Source organism: Lycium barbarum, chromosome 2, assembly GCF_019175385.1.
Source record: "Lycium barbarum isolate Lr01 chromosome 2, ASM1917538v2, whole genome shotgun sequence".
Lineage (NCBI taxonomy): Eukaryota > Viridiplantae > Streptophyta > Magnoliopsida > Solanales > Solanaceae > Lycium > Lycium barbarum.
The window spans coordinates 7159237-7174983 of NC_083338.1; the positions used below are offsets into that span (position 1 = coordinate 7159237).

General features: G+C 33.9%; 1 protein-coding gene and 1 long non-coding RNA gene across 5 annotated transcripts; one reads left to right on the forward strand and one right to left on the reverse strand.

The window, feature by feature from the left end:
* Nucleotides 1-284: 284 nt before the first annotated feature.
* Nucleotides 285-7487, forward strand: LOC132626023 (uncharacterized). Of its 4 annotated transcripts, XM_060340732.1 has the most exons (7): nt 1209-1420; nt 2837-3033; nt 4527-4607; nt 5881-6117; nt 6315-6392; nt 6828-6978; nt 7048-7487. In XM_060340732.1, the coding sequence occupies exons 1-7, from the start codon at nt 1240-1242 to the stop codon at nt 7131-7133; spliced, it is 1011 nt and encodes a 336-aa protein (XP_060196715.1). In that variant the 5' UTR covers nt 1209-1239; the 3' UTR covers nt 7134-7487. The 4 variants fall into 4 exon arrangements, with proteins under 4 accessions (XP_060196714.1, XP_060196716.1, XP_060196715.1 ...); XM_060340731.1 differs by lacking the exon at nt 1209-1420 and adding an exon at nt 285-567 and having other exon boundaries at nt 6828-7487; XM_060340733.1 differs by lacking the exon at nt 1209-1420 and adding an exon at nt 621-1156 and having other exon boundaries at nt 6828-7487.
* A 1155-nt stretch (nt 7488-8642) lies between these two features.
* Nucleotides 8643-14351, reverse strand: LOC132626024 (uncharacterized). The gene is made up of 2 exons (XR_009577062.1): nt 12870-14351; nt 8643-10540 (listed from the first exon to the last, which is right to left on the reverse strand). It is a non-coding gene; the product is annotated as an uncharacterized LOC132626024 (long non-coding RNA).
* Nucleotides 14352-15747: the final 1396 nt, after the last annotated feature.

Here is a 15747-nt window from a genome sequence, read left to right on the forward strand (position 1 = left end):
TATCTAGCACCAAACAGAAAACCAACAAACATGAAAAATGAGGTAGGAGGTTGGATAGCTTTTGAAAAATAGACCTTAAAAATAAAAAAACAAAAAAATTGACGAAAGTAAATAAGATTAGGACCTAAAAATAATTAATTAAAAAATTTTAAAAAAAATTAAAAATTCTTGTGAGGACTATAAAAGTCGCTGAGTTTACTCTTATATATAGTAGTAATTTTTATAATCGTAGTGTGCACTGTGCAGCCAATTTATACTTATACCTTACCAATTACCATATGTAGTTATGTAGTACTTACTTGTCCACGGTTATCGAGGCCTAAATCTTCGATAGGAAGGATTCTTTTTCCCGCCACCACTTTCTATTTATATAAGTCACCTTTTTTTATTCTAAGGGTTTATCAATTTTTTTTTTACTTTCTTCACTGAAAAATTAAAATTAAATTTTTGCAATGGTGACACTTTCATGGAGACACCATACATTAATTCAAGCTCTGCTCTCTAAAGGTCCACTTAAAGATAAAGATTTTCAATCTCTTTTCAACAAAATCACTGGCAAATCCACAGGTTTTTTTTTTTTTGCTAAAAAATACTATTAGTTTATGGCATTTTAGTTTAATCTCAAGGACCCAAATACATGTTTAGTGATTTTTATTATTGTATGGATTTAATTGAAGTTACTGGCAAATTCCCATTTTTTTGTGGGTAAAAATTACTACAGTATTAGTTTATGGTATTTTAGTTTAAATACAAGGACCCAATTACAAGTTTAGTCATTTTTAACATTGTATGGATTTAATTGAAGTTACCAGCAAATTCCCAGTTTTTTTTTTTTTTTTTCACCAACAAATACTATGAGTTTATTGTATTTTAGTTTAATTTCAAGGACCCAATTACAAGTTTAGTCATTTTCATCATTTTATTGGGGTTCTACTTGTTTAAGATATTGCAAAAAAAAAAAAAAAAATTTTTTTTTGGCCAACAAACAGTGGCGGTCTCAGGATTATGAGTTCGGGGGTGCTCTATTAACTATTTATATCTGTTTCTTTTATATTTTCTATACAGCTATACACTCCGTGACTGAATTTAATGGGTGCCGGAGCACCCAAAAATTGTACATGGGTCCGCCACTGCCAACAAATGCTATCAGTTTATGGTATTTTAGTTTAGTTTTAAGGACCCAATTACTAGTTTAGTCATTTTCATCATTGTATGGAGCTTAATATAAGTTCCCTGTAAATGCCCATTTTTTTTTTCTTTCATTTACAACGCTTTTTTGCCATCTTTCTACGTTTCTACATCGGTTACATTTCTTTCGAGCTGAGAGTCTATCGGAAACAACCTCTCTATCCTATAAAGGTAGAGGTAAGGTTTGCGTACATCTTACCCTCCCCAAACTGCACTTGTGAGATTACACTGGGTATGTTGTTGTTGTTGTAACACTTTTTTGCCATCAAAGTTTATCAGTTTTTGATATTTTAGTTTAATTTCAAGTACCCAATTCAAGTTTAGTTATTCTCATCCTTGTATGGATTTTTTTTCTTCGTTACGTAATTTCCAGGGGTTCTCTGCAATTCTTTTTCCAAATTTCAATTGTTTTCGTCGACTAAAGTGTCGATTTCGAGGACCTAATTACAAGTTTAGTTATTTTCATCCTTGTATGGATCTTATTTCCAGTGTTTATTCTTACTTGTTTAGTCATTTGTATTGGCTTTTTGCTTGGCGTAATACATAGACACTTAAACTTGGCCACTACTGACTACTGAACACTCCAGCTTTGAAAATGCATATCTAGACACCTCAAGTCGTTCCCATTGTTTCAGTTAACACTCCAACTTACAAAATGATCATCTAGACACCTCCTAAAGTTTATGTGCCACATCAGCGTCCGGTGTCCACTAGACACAGTGGGGATGAGTTGAGGTGTCTAGATGTGCATTCTCAAAGTTGGACTATTTAGTTGCCAGTTGAGGTCAAGTGAAGGTGTCTAATTATGTATTATACCTTTTTACTTTGTTACGAAATTTACAGTTTTATTCTAAATTCTACTATTACTTGAACAAAGGGCAAGTGTTTTATAGTAAAATTTTCTCTGTTGTTGCTGACCTTTTCTTTTAGATTCTTGTGTTTCAGTATCAATTTCAAGGGCCCAATTACAAATCTTATACAAATTTCCTTTTCTAGTTGTTAAGGGATAGTTATGTCTCTAAGAAAAATTAAATTGTTACGGAATTTCCCGTCTTAATGCCAAAAAAAGGAAATTGTTCGTTGGTCTCTGGAGAAAAGGGATCTGAGTTTAGTCAATCCCTTTTTGTTTTGCTATTCAAGCGAGTTTTATGGCAGGATATTTGCAAAACTGACCTTATTACGAAGTTACTAGTAGTAATATTTATGCCGTAAATTTTTGATAAAAACTTGTGCATTTTTGCTAGAAATGTTTATTGGTACAACAAGTTCAGTTTCAATTCCAAGGACCCTGCAAGAAATTATAACTTTTGATTGGTTACTAAAAGTTTTAGCTTACTAAATCCATATTGCTTGTTCTCGAAAATATTTCTGTAAATGTTAGTTTCTATAGGACTAACTGATGTGCTTTAAGGAGAAAAGGTCAAGTCCTTCTGAGTTTTAGTTAATTTTCCTTTTCCCTGTTTGGTTCCAGACGCAAGAATCAAGTGTTTAATGATTCTGATTTAATCTGTATTATGTTATTCCTTTTCTTTGGATTTAAGTAGCATCAATATGTTTAGATCTCTAGTTAGCATGTTAATATGATTTCTTGTTTGGTAACTGTGAAAAAAATATTTGTTTCTGATACTAATTTATGTCTATATTTCAGGTAATCATCAGTCACTATTGAATGAATACCTGAGAAAGATAAACGAGGAGCTCGCTTTTGTGCAGCTTGAGCTACGGGCATGTAGAAACCAGTACGATGGAAATGTGCACTATGGTGTTGTCAACAATGTATCAGATGAGCAATCCAAACTTGGAACTAAATATTCAGTTCCTCAGATTGCTTTCTATAAAGGCATTGTGAGTCCCCCCCCCCCCCCCCCCCTTTTTTTTTTTTTTGGTTGAATTGTGTTTAGAATATCCTTAGTTGTTATATAGCCTTCCTGTGTCCATATGAGGAAGTATCTCCACAATTTTTGTCAAGTAATTTTCTTGCTTTATGAAAGAAAATAGAATGTAAAAAGAAAACCTTTGGTAGAGAACAAGAACTAATTGGGTTGCACTGAATATAAAAAAAATAAAATTGCCTAATGTTACTCTTCTCCTTTGAACGCTCAGATCATTATGTATTTGTATTTCTGTTTGACCATTTCTGCAAGGGCTGGGAATAACTTTTTAGCTCCTTAACTTACCTCAAAGATGACGGAAAAAGGAAGAAGGGGAACTGGGGGCTTTGCTGCAAATTTTTAGCTAGCAGTTCCATGAAAAGGAGCAAAAGCTGTTACTTTTTTACTTTTTTTTCCCTTCCAAGTCTGAGCTAGAAAGAATATCTAGTAATGATTAGAATATCCAGGGGACTCAACATGTTTTTAGGCTTCTAAAAAATAGAACTTCGTGCTTAAGCTTCATAGTAATAAATTGCTTATATTATAATCCTGCAACTTATGTAATGAATTCGATATGGGAATAGAGCAGCTGATGCTTATGTGATGAATCTGATATGGGAACGGAGCAGCTGACACTAGCGTTCTGTTCAAGTGATAGTAGAAACATGAACTCATCTGCCTTCTGGGAAGAGTAGTACTGGCCACCAGGTTCACTTAAATTAGAGTATTTTGGAGCTGACTTATACAATCTAGCTATCTAAATGGTATATACAAATTATTATTGAGCAGTCCCCATTTTAATTGAAGATTTTCAGAAGTTGAAGTTGGTTGATCATTTACTTCATACCAGCTCAAAATGTTGTTAGTGGAAATGGTTTGGTGGGCTTCCTTTACTTCGTTCTAATCTTGCTTCACTTCTTATAACGAATTTAAACTCACTAAACATTATAGGGGGGAGAATTCAATAACTAAATTAGATGGCTCCGGTCATTGATGTTTTCTCAATCAATCTACTAAGTCTTAATCCTAAACTAGTTGGGATCTACTATGTGAATCTTCTACTCATATGTATCCATTATGCTCTATTCAGGCTGATTTCATTCAAATATTGAGTAAATTGAATTTTGTGGTGACTTAGGGGTTCTCTACAATTAAAGGTTCTCTTAGTTTCACACTTATCCCAACGTGGACGTAAAATCCTCTTAACAAAAATAAAATGAATCCTGGCAAATGTTGGACCTAATGTATCTGTAACAATAACTGAGCCTTAATCCTAATGATTTGCTTCCATTGTATAATGTTTTTAGCTAAGACTGGTTTGTGTTTCTTAAAGAAAATAAATGTGAATATGTGAATGTATGAAGATATTTAGCGTTGTTTTCTAGTAATTCCATTATGAGATTAAGATTTTCTTTTTGACATAATTTTTTTTTTAAAATGAGTTATGTGGTCACTGTGTAAGTGCAGATTGAAGCAATTGTTCAAGATGCGGCAGCTCAAGGCTTTATTTCGACTATTGATGCACTGAACATACGGCTCGAAAATCAGGTTTTCTTACTTCCTAACAATAAATGAATATATGTGGCTACTGTCAGTTCCATTGTTTATACTAGTATTTATCTTGCTGCTATCTTCCTATGAGTTATTAGCTAAATGTCAAATTATGGTTTAGAAGCTATACTGTTGTTCGCTATTGGCAACTTTCCTTCTCTAGCCAAGGTCAATATAGCTTGAGTTATTCATGCTTGTAATTTGGCATGTCTGATTTTCTCACTGACACAGATTTTTATGGAGTATATAAATTTGATACATCCCTCATTTACAGGTCAAAGAACAGCTATATAAAAAGACAAAGCTTAAGAAGGCAGATATTTATGCCCTCGAATGATGTTTGTTTTATATTCGTCTTGATTCCCTTGCTTTCTGTTGCCTTTATATTCATATTTAGTAAGTGTCTAGGGGGAAAACTGTGTAAAATAAAGTGTTCAGGTAATGGTATGCAAAGTATCAACTCCATGGCTGCAAATCATGTTCTTACTCATTTCGGAGGTCGCCTGTCTCTGCATAGTTCAAATTGAGGCTTTTGAGTTTTGTCTTGAGTCACTTTACCAATATGTGCAGTGTAACTATATATTTTAAAAACCCAACCCTCCTGTGTATTAGTTTATTTCTCTTTTTTGATGATAGAAGTGGACTATAATATAGAAAGTTTACTTTTTGTCAATCAGTTAAGAGTATAGGGAATGGGACTTACAGCCTGTTTGGCCAAGCTTTTGAGAAGCCAAAAGTGCTTCTTTTTTATTCTTCAAAAGTGCTTATTTTAGAAAGTTGAGGTGTTTGGACAAGCTTTTAGGAAAAGATGAGTGTTTTTGAGTAGTAGTAGGAGCTGTTTCTCAGAATCTTAAAGAAGTAGCTTTTCTCAAGAAGCACTTTTGAAACATTAGTCAAGCACATCTAATATTGGCAGAAATGCTTTTCAAATTGATTAGCCAAACACAAATTGCTACTCTCCAAAAGTACTTTTCCGAAAAGCACTTATCGCAAAAAACACTTTTCAAAATAGGCAGAGGCTTGGCCAAACAGGCTATTAAACCCATGTCTTGTTGGGGCCAAGGCTTGTATGCTTATTCATTGACCAGGATGTAGTACCTATGAAGTGCCTTTTCGTAGAATATCAACTAAAAATGGTAGGATGGCAGGATGTGGTTCTGAATATAAAAGAAATCTATGTATGAATTTTGTAAATTTGGTTGCTATTAGATCAGAACTTTTCTTTGCTATAGTCCTTATTACTTTGCTGGAAATTTTATTTGATCAACAGTTTCTAGCTGGAACAGAATCGCAATCTCAGGCAGGTTCAACGCATATTCCTGCAGCATTTAGGAATTTCTCGATGTCTCAAAAGGAAAAGACCCTTGAGGAACTTGAGAGGGACCGCTGGCTTTCTCTAACAGATGGTAAAATAGGGTTAGGAGTGCGTTCGTTTCTTGATCTTAGAAGTTGGTTTCGCAGTAACGAGATTCCTCCATGTGAAGTTTGCAATGAAGCTGCAGTGAAGGTCTGTTCTTCTCTTTAACTCCATGATTACTATAGCACGAGTTTTGTCTTTCAAATTGGAGCATTTTATTGCCATTTTTAGCTGAAAACTCAAATAGTCTTCCCACTTACTGTATTGTGGTTTGATAATGCATGTGCCTATGAAAAATATATGGCTGCTAGATTATCCAACTCATGGTGGTATTATTATTTGACCAGGCTGAGCTTTGCCAAAACGAAGGCTGTAATGTTCGTATCCATATGTACTGTCTGAGGATGAAGTTCTCCAAAAGCAGGGTATTCTTTTCTCTCCTATTGTAACTTTCATAAATTTCCCATTTGTCACTCAATGACTGAATCTTGCTTCTTTTTTTAGCGTCGACTAATTGAATGATATTTTTGTTCCAATTGTTGGCGTTGAATCCTATTAATGGTTGAATTCCTAGTAGTGTCCTTGATACAAGTTGAGTCCTAAATGTAGAATTAGAAGAATGTGGACCCCGTTTCCATTGGAAGAAATAAGATTATCACCGGTACACACATTAAAATTATTAATCAATTTGCCTGACGTAGGGGCAATCAAGTAAGCCACATAAGTGAATTATATAAAAGTGAGCAATCCGACCAATCTATTATTCCGCTCGGAAAAACGCCAGAAAGTAGATGAAGACAATAATCTCATTTATATAGGCGATCAATGAACTAAATTAATGTTGAAACCGTAATTTGCAGACTGAAAAAGTTTGTCCTGGGTGTGGGAGAGAGTGGCATTATAACATTGCAAAAGTAGAAGCTCTGGATGAAGACGAGGATGCATCTGTTCCTCCTGAGAGTCAGCAGCCGCGTGAACCCTCAACAAGAAAAAGGCCGAGGAACCGTGCAGGTATTGATTCTGATACTCTCGAGCCTGAATCATCTCCCTCAACAAGAAAAAGGCCGAGGACCCGTGCAGGTATTGATTCTGATACTCTCGAGCCTGAATCATCTCAAAGTATGAGGGTGACTCGACGTTCTGTCCGTCTGAAGAGTTCAGGTTAACAAATCTAGTTTGCTAGTTTTGGTGCTCATGTACATCTGAGTATATGGAAATGGATATATTTTTGCACCCTATGAAGGTTTACTTATTTGGTAAACCAAATTCTAATATATGACTGTAGATTATAGGAGTATCCAGATTAGTATCTTAATCATGGGCGTGTTATTTGCTTACCTCCATTAGCTTTTAAGGAATTCAATGCCGATGTTGATGGAGATCAATTGGTTGTTCATGTACCTATATCCTCAGTGGCTCAAGTACAGGCCCGTTTACTTAGGTTTTCTCATATGAATCTTGTCTCTGGTCGTTGGGGATCCCATTTTCATACAAATGCAATATATGCTTATTGGCCTCTATGTATTAATGATCGGAAATTTGCACCATTATCGTGCAAAACAAGATTTCTTCCTATACTAGTGAACATTTATCAAAGTTTTATCTTTATTCTAATACATTCCCCTCTTGAACTTATGAAATCAGATTAGGCTTTCTTCAAAGGATGGTTACTTCCAAGCCCACGTCCTCGTTGTCATCGCTCCATCACTTCATTTTCCACTAAGTGATTGCTTAGGGATCTTAGCTTGCGCCGTTTGCCCCGCTTCATAAAAAGTCAAAGTATGGATGAAGTAAAAAAAAAAAAAGTACATGAGTGAGAAAGAAAAATTTGATTAGGGGAACCTAAAGTTAGGCCGATTACTTATAGTAGAGGAAAGACCTGAGAAAGTGTATTCCTACCCCTTATCCTTTCTTTCAATAAAAAAGGGAAAGTGACTTCTAACATTAGCTGAATCATTCCATCCTAAGGTTGCAAACTACTGGTGCTAATGGATTTGCAAGAGTGACGCATCTTCTCTTTTTCTTCACAAATGGTAATGCATCCTTTGAATTTTTGTTTGGGACTGAGGCGGCGTTATTGGTAATGCATTCTTTTGCTTGGACTCAACATTTTCCCACGTGTAATTCACAAATAGAGTACACCTTTTTTCCAATTAAAAGGGTGTTAAATAAGAAAAGTAATTATGTCTGCATTTTAGAAATTCAAGAAGTTGTGATCTACTCCCTTCGTTTCTAGATAAAAATGGTGTTTTTGGCTTTTCATTTTGTTTCAAAATAAGTGGTGTTTTAAGATTTCAAGAAGAAATTGATCTTGTTCTTTCAAAATTACCCTTATTAACATAATCAAGAATCATTAAATGACTTTTCTAGGAAAAAGATAACTTAAAAAGAGGAAAAATTTAATTAGGGATAAGTTAGTAAAAATACTCCTAATTTTCTAGGGCAAGGCGTGCATAAGCTAAAATCACCACTTATTATGAAACGGAGGGAGTATTATAAATGCTAAATAGGCAATTGAAGAATTGGTGAAACAGTAACAGTGAAGTTCTTGATGGCTTGTAAGTATCCATGCTCACATAATGTGAAGAGACAATGGAACTCCATAAAGTGAAAAATCTTTGAGTTATATTAAGATCTATTGTGCAGAAAATGGTATGTCAATTACTAACAAGAAATTAATCAAAATGCATTTTATTCAGCATATCCTGCTATAGTGCAAAATACATTAAATATTTCCAGACCAACTTCACCATTTGAGTCATAAAGTTTACAAAGGGGTACATTTTAGGACAACAAAAATAAACCAATAAACAGACAAAATTTGAGTACAAAAAACTAAGGCATACTGAATCGCCAAACAAAGTCATTGATGAAAGATGTAAAAGCAAGCTTTGCTTCTTGTCAGCTGGACAAAAAATGAGATTCAGCACTGCAGAATGACAATACCAAGTGTTTTCCTCTCCTTCATTTCGAAATGCAAATCATTCGACATAACTGATCAACTAACCATATCAATGTCGACAATAAGCTTCCGAGGAGCAATTGTCTGAATTGTGTGGCAGGAGCATTCGAGTAGCCACACTCTCCGAGAATTGATGATATAGTGGTAAGTTGAGAAGCTAAGGCATAAAACGATCATGAAGCAACTCACCCGAAGGTTCAAATCAATTAAACACTTGACTTGGCAAGACAACTCTAGCCAAAAAAATATATCATTATAAATACATAAACATTTCACTCTTAACTTTTGAGCATGGTATTACAAGTCACAAGTAAATGAGAAGAGAAATTTGTCAATAAAAAATACGTTACCTATAGCATAACACGAGCTTGCAACTTATATAAATCTTCTCCCTTTTCTTATTGAAAGCAAATAATTGAATCTTGATGGAGAAAATTTTCATAATCTTGCTTGCTCATTATATGCTTCTAGATTATGAGCTCATTCACAAACACTTTCAATTTATAATTTTCTTTTCGTTCGATAAACAAAATTTTCAATTGACAAATTTCTCTTCTTATTTACTTGAGAAATCAACACAATGCTCAAACAATAAAGTGACAAGTTATGTACTTGTAATTATATATTTTTTTTGGTTAGAGTTGCCTTACCAAATCCAAGCGGTCAATTGATTTGAACATTCAGCTAGGTTGCTTCATAAGCTTTTTGTGCCTCATCTTCCGAACCACTATATCATCAATTTTCGAAGACTGGTTTTTGTGTGATAACACAGCAGCTTCTCTTTCAGCCCGGTGACAAGGCAAGTTTGTAGGCCACCTCCCCAATGCGCTGCAATACCTCAAACGAGCTCAACTGCCCTTCTTACAAAAAATGCATTATTGGATGTGTTGCAGGCATCACCATCAGTGAAATATGAACTAGTGGGAATATCGTTTTTCCATCATACGCTGGGAGAGCATTGTGGGCTTAGTGATGGTTTGGAATACTGGAGAGGGTATTATCAGAGTCTACAACCAACTCAGATGGTCCTCTCTCTCAACGACCAACTCAGATGGGCCTCTCTCTCAACGACCAACTCAGATGGGCCTCTCTCTCAATACTGATTTATCAGCTAGAGCATTCTATGAGTCCATTTATGTCTCTGAATATGTTGTTAGGTATTTGAGCCTGAATTGCCAAATCTCCCTAATATCCCAACTCTACCTAACCTGAATTGCCTGAAATTCCAAACCTAAACTGCCTACTCTGCCTGAAGTTCCGCATCACATGCTCTGGTGGTACAAATAATTGGAACATGACTCCATTGTCAACACGATCTAGTAAACATCCTAGGGAGATACATAGCACCAATTCCTTCAACTGAGCGAGAGTTTGTAACTTGGTCTTGCAAGTCAAGTGATCCTTAGCTTCTCAAGGAAAGCTTGATACCATTCGGCTAAGTAATAATTTTTTGGGGGGCATTTGAAGTGGTCTTTAATTGATTGGCTCAATTTTGGATTCTTACTATGGAAAGACCTCATAAATATTTTCAAATAAATCAAAAGCTCCACTCCACTATAAAATCCTCTTCCTCAATCTAGTTTTGGAGTATAGAAGTATCAGTCGAGGGCCCTGCAAAACAGAGATAAACGACATTTAGTCAAATAGTCAAATACCAATTCAGATACCTTCTACTTTGTAAATATATACACAAAGTCTGGAGAACATAACATAATGATTGAACTTATCTAGTATAGAATAATACTAATGGCAAGATTAGTCCATTAAGCTTACATAATGGTTGGCATCGACTCATTTCCTACCAAACCTGGCAAGATTAGTCCATTAACCTTACATAATGGTTGACATCGACTCATTTCCTACCAAACCATACCATACCAATTATAGTATCAAAGTCCTAATATGCAGAAAGAAATAGTGGCACAGAAAGACTTAGAAAGAACTTTTTATCTCATAATATAGTTTTATCTTTAATCTTGAACATTGCATGCTTGATATATAAAGGCAAAATATTTTTATTATGAGATTAGTTTATGGGGTCCTTAAACTAAAAAAGACTTGTTTAGTCTTTTTTAAAATAGAAAGGAACTCAAATTTTTTCCTTAGATAAAAGGGAGTATCTTTTGTATTAGTGTTAAGAACAGAGATTTTAACAGTCCCAAAGTTCTCTTATTTACACAAGCCCCCTCAAGACTTGAATGATAAAAATGAAATTTGACCAAATCAGTGACAATTAATGGTTTGGGTTGGATTATAATTACTAAAAACTTGTAGGTACACATTAGAACTCCTAACTTTATAAAAAGTTGCACTACCACATTCAAATCATCTCAAATTTTCATATCTTCTTCCTTATGTCCTCCTCCTTTCAAAATTTTCTTTATCAATCCTCGTGTTCTTTTATTTCCTCTTCTTTTTTTCTACAACTTTGAAATGTGAGAGGTAGATAGAAAGAAAAGTGGGATTTTAAATCTTTTACTTTGTGCCACACAATTAATACAACTTGTGTGAGACTTCTTTTTGTTTCACAAAATGGTGCACCAAAAATTTAAGATTTGGGTCCACTAATTAGTGAAATAAAAAGAAACCTCACACGACTTACATTAGTTGTGTGAGGCACAAAGCAAAGTTTCTCTTGGAATTTGACGACATAAAAGTTCCGCACAAACCACTTGAGCATCTCTTAGGATATTTAAACATCTCCACAATGTTTCAAACATCATGAGATATGTAAAACATCCTAATCAAGGTATGCTTCAAACATTCTCGCTCAGGAAGTTTAAGCATTATGTTTCAAACATTTGGAAACATCAAGAGCGATATTTGAAACATCTTTCCAACAGATGTTTAATTGTTTGTCCCGAACCCTCACTTGAAAAGAAGAGAAGAAAATGAAAATTTGAACTGATTAAAAGTCGTGATGGATCTTTTATAATTCCATGAGTTTTAATATTTAACCACAAGTTTTAGTAATAACCACTAACCATTTAATTATCATAAACTTGATCTAAGTCCCTTTTTCTTCATTCGAGACTGCCCCAATAGTCTCTAGTTTGGAAGTATAATACTCCAACAGAATTACCAGGCATGCCATAGGTGCAAAAATAAAGTGACAGAGAGATTAAGACTTTAGACATAGATAAGCACAAGTTGTTAAAATAAAAATGTCCGCTTTCATAGCTAATGACTCCCAAAAGTTTAAATTTTAGTAGAGTTGATTTTTCTTCATTATAAAGATTAAATATCTAAAGAGATAAGGCAACATATAGCTATTCATAAGTCTTAAATAACACATGTAAAATGGAAATAAACATAAAAAGTGCTTTTTTCAAGACTCACTTAAATCAAATAACTCCCAATTCCTGTGTTTCTTATTTGGTCAAGCTATATCTAATTGAGATTTGTACATATGTAAGACCCAACTCATTAACAAGTAAAGCTAACTACACTTACAAAGAATGAAACTTTTGTAAATTAGATAATGTAAGGAGTTTGTACAAATTTAGGACACAACTCATTAACAAGTAAAGCTAACTACACTGCAAAAATTAAAACTTTTGTGAATTAGAAAATGCAAAGGGTTCATACCAATATGATATAACTACACATCTGATCCAAAAATCCATTCTTAGCTATGTTCTTCCATCTGGGTATCATTAAAAATCTAATATTTTTGCAAAAATAACCAATTTGATACTCAAATCCTCATATCCAAAAATCAGTATCTTTAACTATAAATGAGGAATATAAAAGGCTATAGATGAAACAGGGACACAACTCATTAACAAATAAAGCAAACTACACAGCAAAGATTGAAATTTTTTAATTAAAAAATATAAAAAGTTTGTACAAATTTAGATACAAAACTCATTAACAATTAAGCAAAAACACTGCAAAAATTGAAACTTTTGTGAATTAAAAAAATGAAAAGAGTTCATACCAGCATGATATAATTACACATCTGACCCAAAAATCCATTCTTGGCTCTGTTCTTCCACCTGGGTATCATTAAAAATCTAATCTTTTTGCAAAAATGACCAATTATATTCAAACCCTCATACCCTGGGTATCATTAAAAATCTCATCTTTTTGCAAAAATAACCAATTATACTCAAATCCTCATACCCAAAATCATTCTTGGCTCTGTTCTTCCACCTGGGTATCATTAAAAATCTAATCTTTTTGCAAAAATGACCAATTATATTGAAACCCTCATACCCAAAATCATTCTTGGCTATGTTCTCTCATCTGGGTCTCATCAAAAATCTCATCTTTTTTGCAAAAATAACCAATTATATTCAAACCCTCATACCCAAAATCATTCTTGGCTATGTTCTCCCATCTGGGTCTCATCAAAAATCTCATCTTTTTTGCAAAAATAACCAATGATACTCAAATCCTCATACCCAAAATCATTCTTGGCTATGTTCTCCCATCTGGGTATCATTAAAAATCTCATCTTTTTGCAAAAATAACCAATTATACTCAAATCCTCATACCCGAAATCATTCTTGGCTATGTTCTCCCATCTGGGTCTCATCAAAAATCTCATCTTTTTTGCAAAAATAACCAATTATACTCAAATCCTCATACCCAAAATCATTCTTGGCTATGTTCTCCCATCTGGGTCTCATCAAAAATCTCATCTTTTTTGCAAAAATAACCAATTATACTCAAATCCTCATACCCAAAATCATTCTTGGCTATGTTCTCCCATCTGGGTATCATTAAAAATCTCATCTTTTTGCAAAAATAACCAATTATACTCAAATCCTCATACCCCAAAGCATTCTGGCTATGTTCTTCCATCAGGGTATCATTAAAAATCTCATCTTTTTGCAAAAATAACCAATTATACTCAAATCCTTTGCAAAAATACCCAATTATACTCAAATCCTCATACCCAAAATCATTCTTGGCTATGTTCTCCCATCAGGGTATCATTAAAAATCTCATCTTTTTGCAAAAATAACCAATTATACTCAAACCCTCATACCCAAAATCATTCTTGGCTATGTTTTCCTATCTGGGTATCATTAAAAATCTCATCTTTTTGCAAAAATAACCAATTTGATACTCAAAATCCCTATACCCAAAATCAGTATTTTTTTTTTTTTTTTTTTTAACTATAAAAGGCTATAGATGACACAGGATATTTGGCTAAGATGCCGCCGTCATTGACGGCGGCATTTCCGGTGAGTTCACCAAGCTAACTCCCTATAACCCTAACCCTAGTTGGACAAGACAGTTTTTATAGGTGAGTTTTGACAGGTACTATTTGTTTCACCAATTGGATTTACATTCATTAACCCTCTATTTTCAATAAAATTATGTTTACCTATTACTTAGATTTTAAAACTACACTTATGGCCTCTAATTATCGCCGGAGATATCATTTTTTTTTAGGCCACAAAAAGAGAAGAAAAAGAAAAAGAGAATGAGTCGGGCCGAGTTAAAAAGGTGAGTTTCTAAAGAAATATGGTATTTAAAATTGGAGGCATGTCATTTGATTATGAGCTTGACGTGTGTCACTCTGTTAAAATTAAGGACAAGTTTGTGTCAAATTATAATAGGAGAGGTATATTTAGACCAAAAGTATAACAATAAGGGTATGTTTTGGATTGAAAGTATAACGATAGGGGTATAGTTGGATCAAAAGTATATCAAGGGTACATTTAAACAATTTATGATAGTACAGGGGTATATTTGACCTTTTTGTATTATTTTTGTATTGATCTTCCGAAAACATTCGAATTCACCCTTGAACTTTGTGAAATTTTCTATTTCCCTATGTTAATAGTTGGTACAAATGTACTTATGTCGTTACAAAAATGGGTTAAACTTATCATTATTGACTAATGTTGCAACGTGAAGTGTTTCCAACACGTAGGCATCTTCACTAAGGGAAAAAGGTCAAATTGGTCCTAAAGTTTTGAGATGGTCAAGGCCATCTCTCCTATACCTTCATCGTTACTACTACCTGTCCACTTGCCCCTTGATTTACTGGCTTGTAAGTACTCACAATCACATAAGGTGAAAAAAACCTTGCAACTCCCTAAAGACCACCAACCTTCAACAACTATAACACTATCTTGACACCATATTACTGTTGTAGATGATTTAGGAAATGAATATCGTGTAGTCGCGTTCATTTTTGTTGTTGGGAGATTGAAGTAGAGTTGTGACATGCTATTGGTGATGGATTAAACCAATAGAGAAGTGAAACTTCGACATGTTGGTGCAATTAGTTGTTGTTTGAATTTCATTTTGGTTGATTTGATGCTTTGAGATGGTTGATTTGATGCTTTGAGATGGTCAATTTGATCTTAGATGAATAGATACCTGGCCTTTAGTGGTTATGAATGTTGAAGAAGACGGTGGTGTTGCCACTGGAATATTGATCATATTCTTTAGAGTTCAGAAAAATTACGGACTAGTAATTCAATGGCTAATTTGACCCTTTTAGTGGTACGGAATATTCAGGTGTTGGAATAGTCTTTGCCACTAATCACTAAAGGGGCAAATCTAATATAATTTTATAATGACGAGAGAAATCTGAATTCAATTACTAACGTGCGACAAATCTAAACCATTTGCAAAGTTCAAACATAATTGTAAACCTTTACTTTTTAATGCTACTTTATCTAACCCTAACCCTAATACGAGGTACCTTTACATGTACTAGTTTGGTCCCTTTTGATAAATTAGTATTCCATCAATTAAATTTTCATTCACCCTAAATTTCAATACAATTTTATTTAAATGTAATTTAGATTTTAAAATTACATTTACGACTTGATTTTTTTCGCATTTAACCT

What these genes read in the sequence shown, in the direction of transcription:
- LOC132626023 (XM_060340730.1), top strand. Translation starts at nt 1,240, where the DNA reads ATGCCCATTTTTTTTTTCTTTCATTTACAACGCTTTTTTGCCATCTTT. An exon ending in ACATACGGCTCGAAAATCAG is followed by an intron (nt 4,608 to 5,880) that starts GTTTTCTTACTT and finishes TTTGATCAACAG; the next exon opens with TTTCTAGCTGGAACAGAATC. An exon ending in GCAATGAAGCTGCAGTGAAG is followed by an intron (nt 6,118 to 6,314) that starts GTCTGTTCTTCT and finishes TTATTTGACCAG; the next exon opens with GCTGAGCTTTGCCAAAACGA.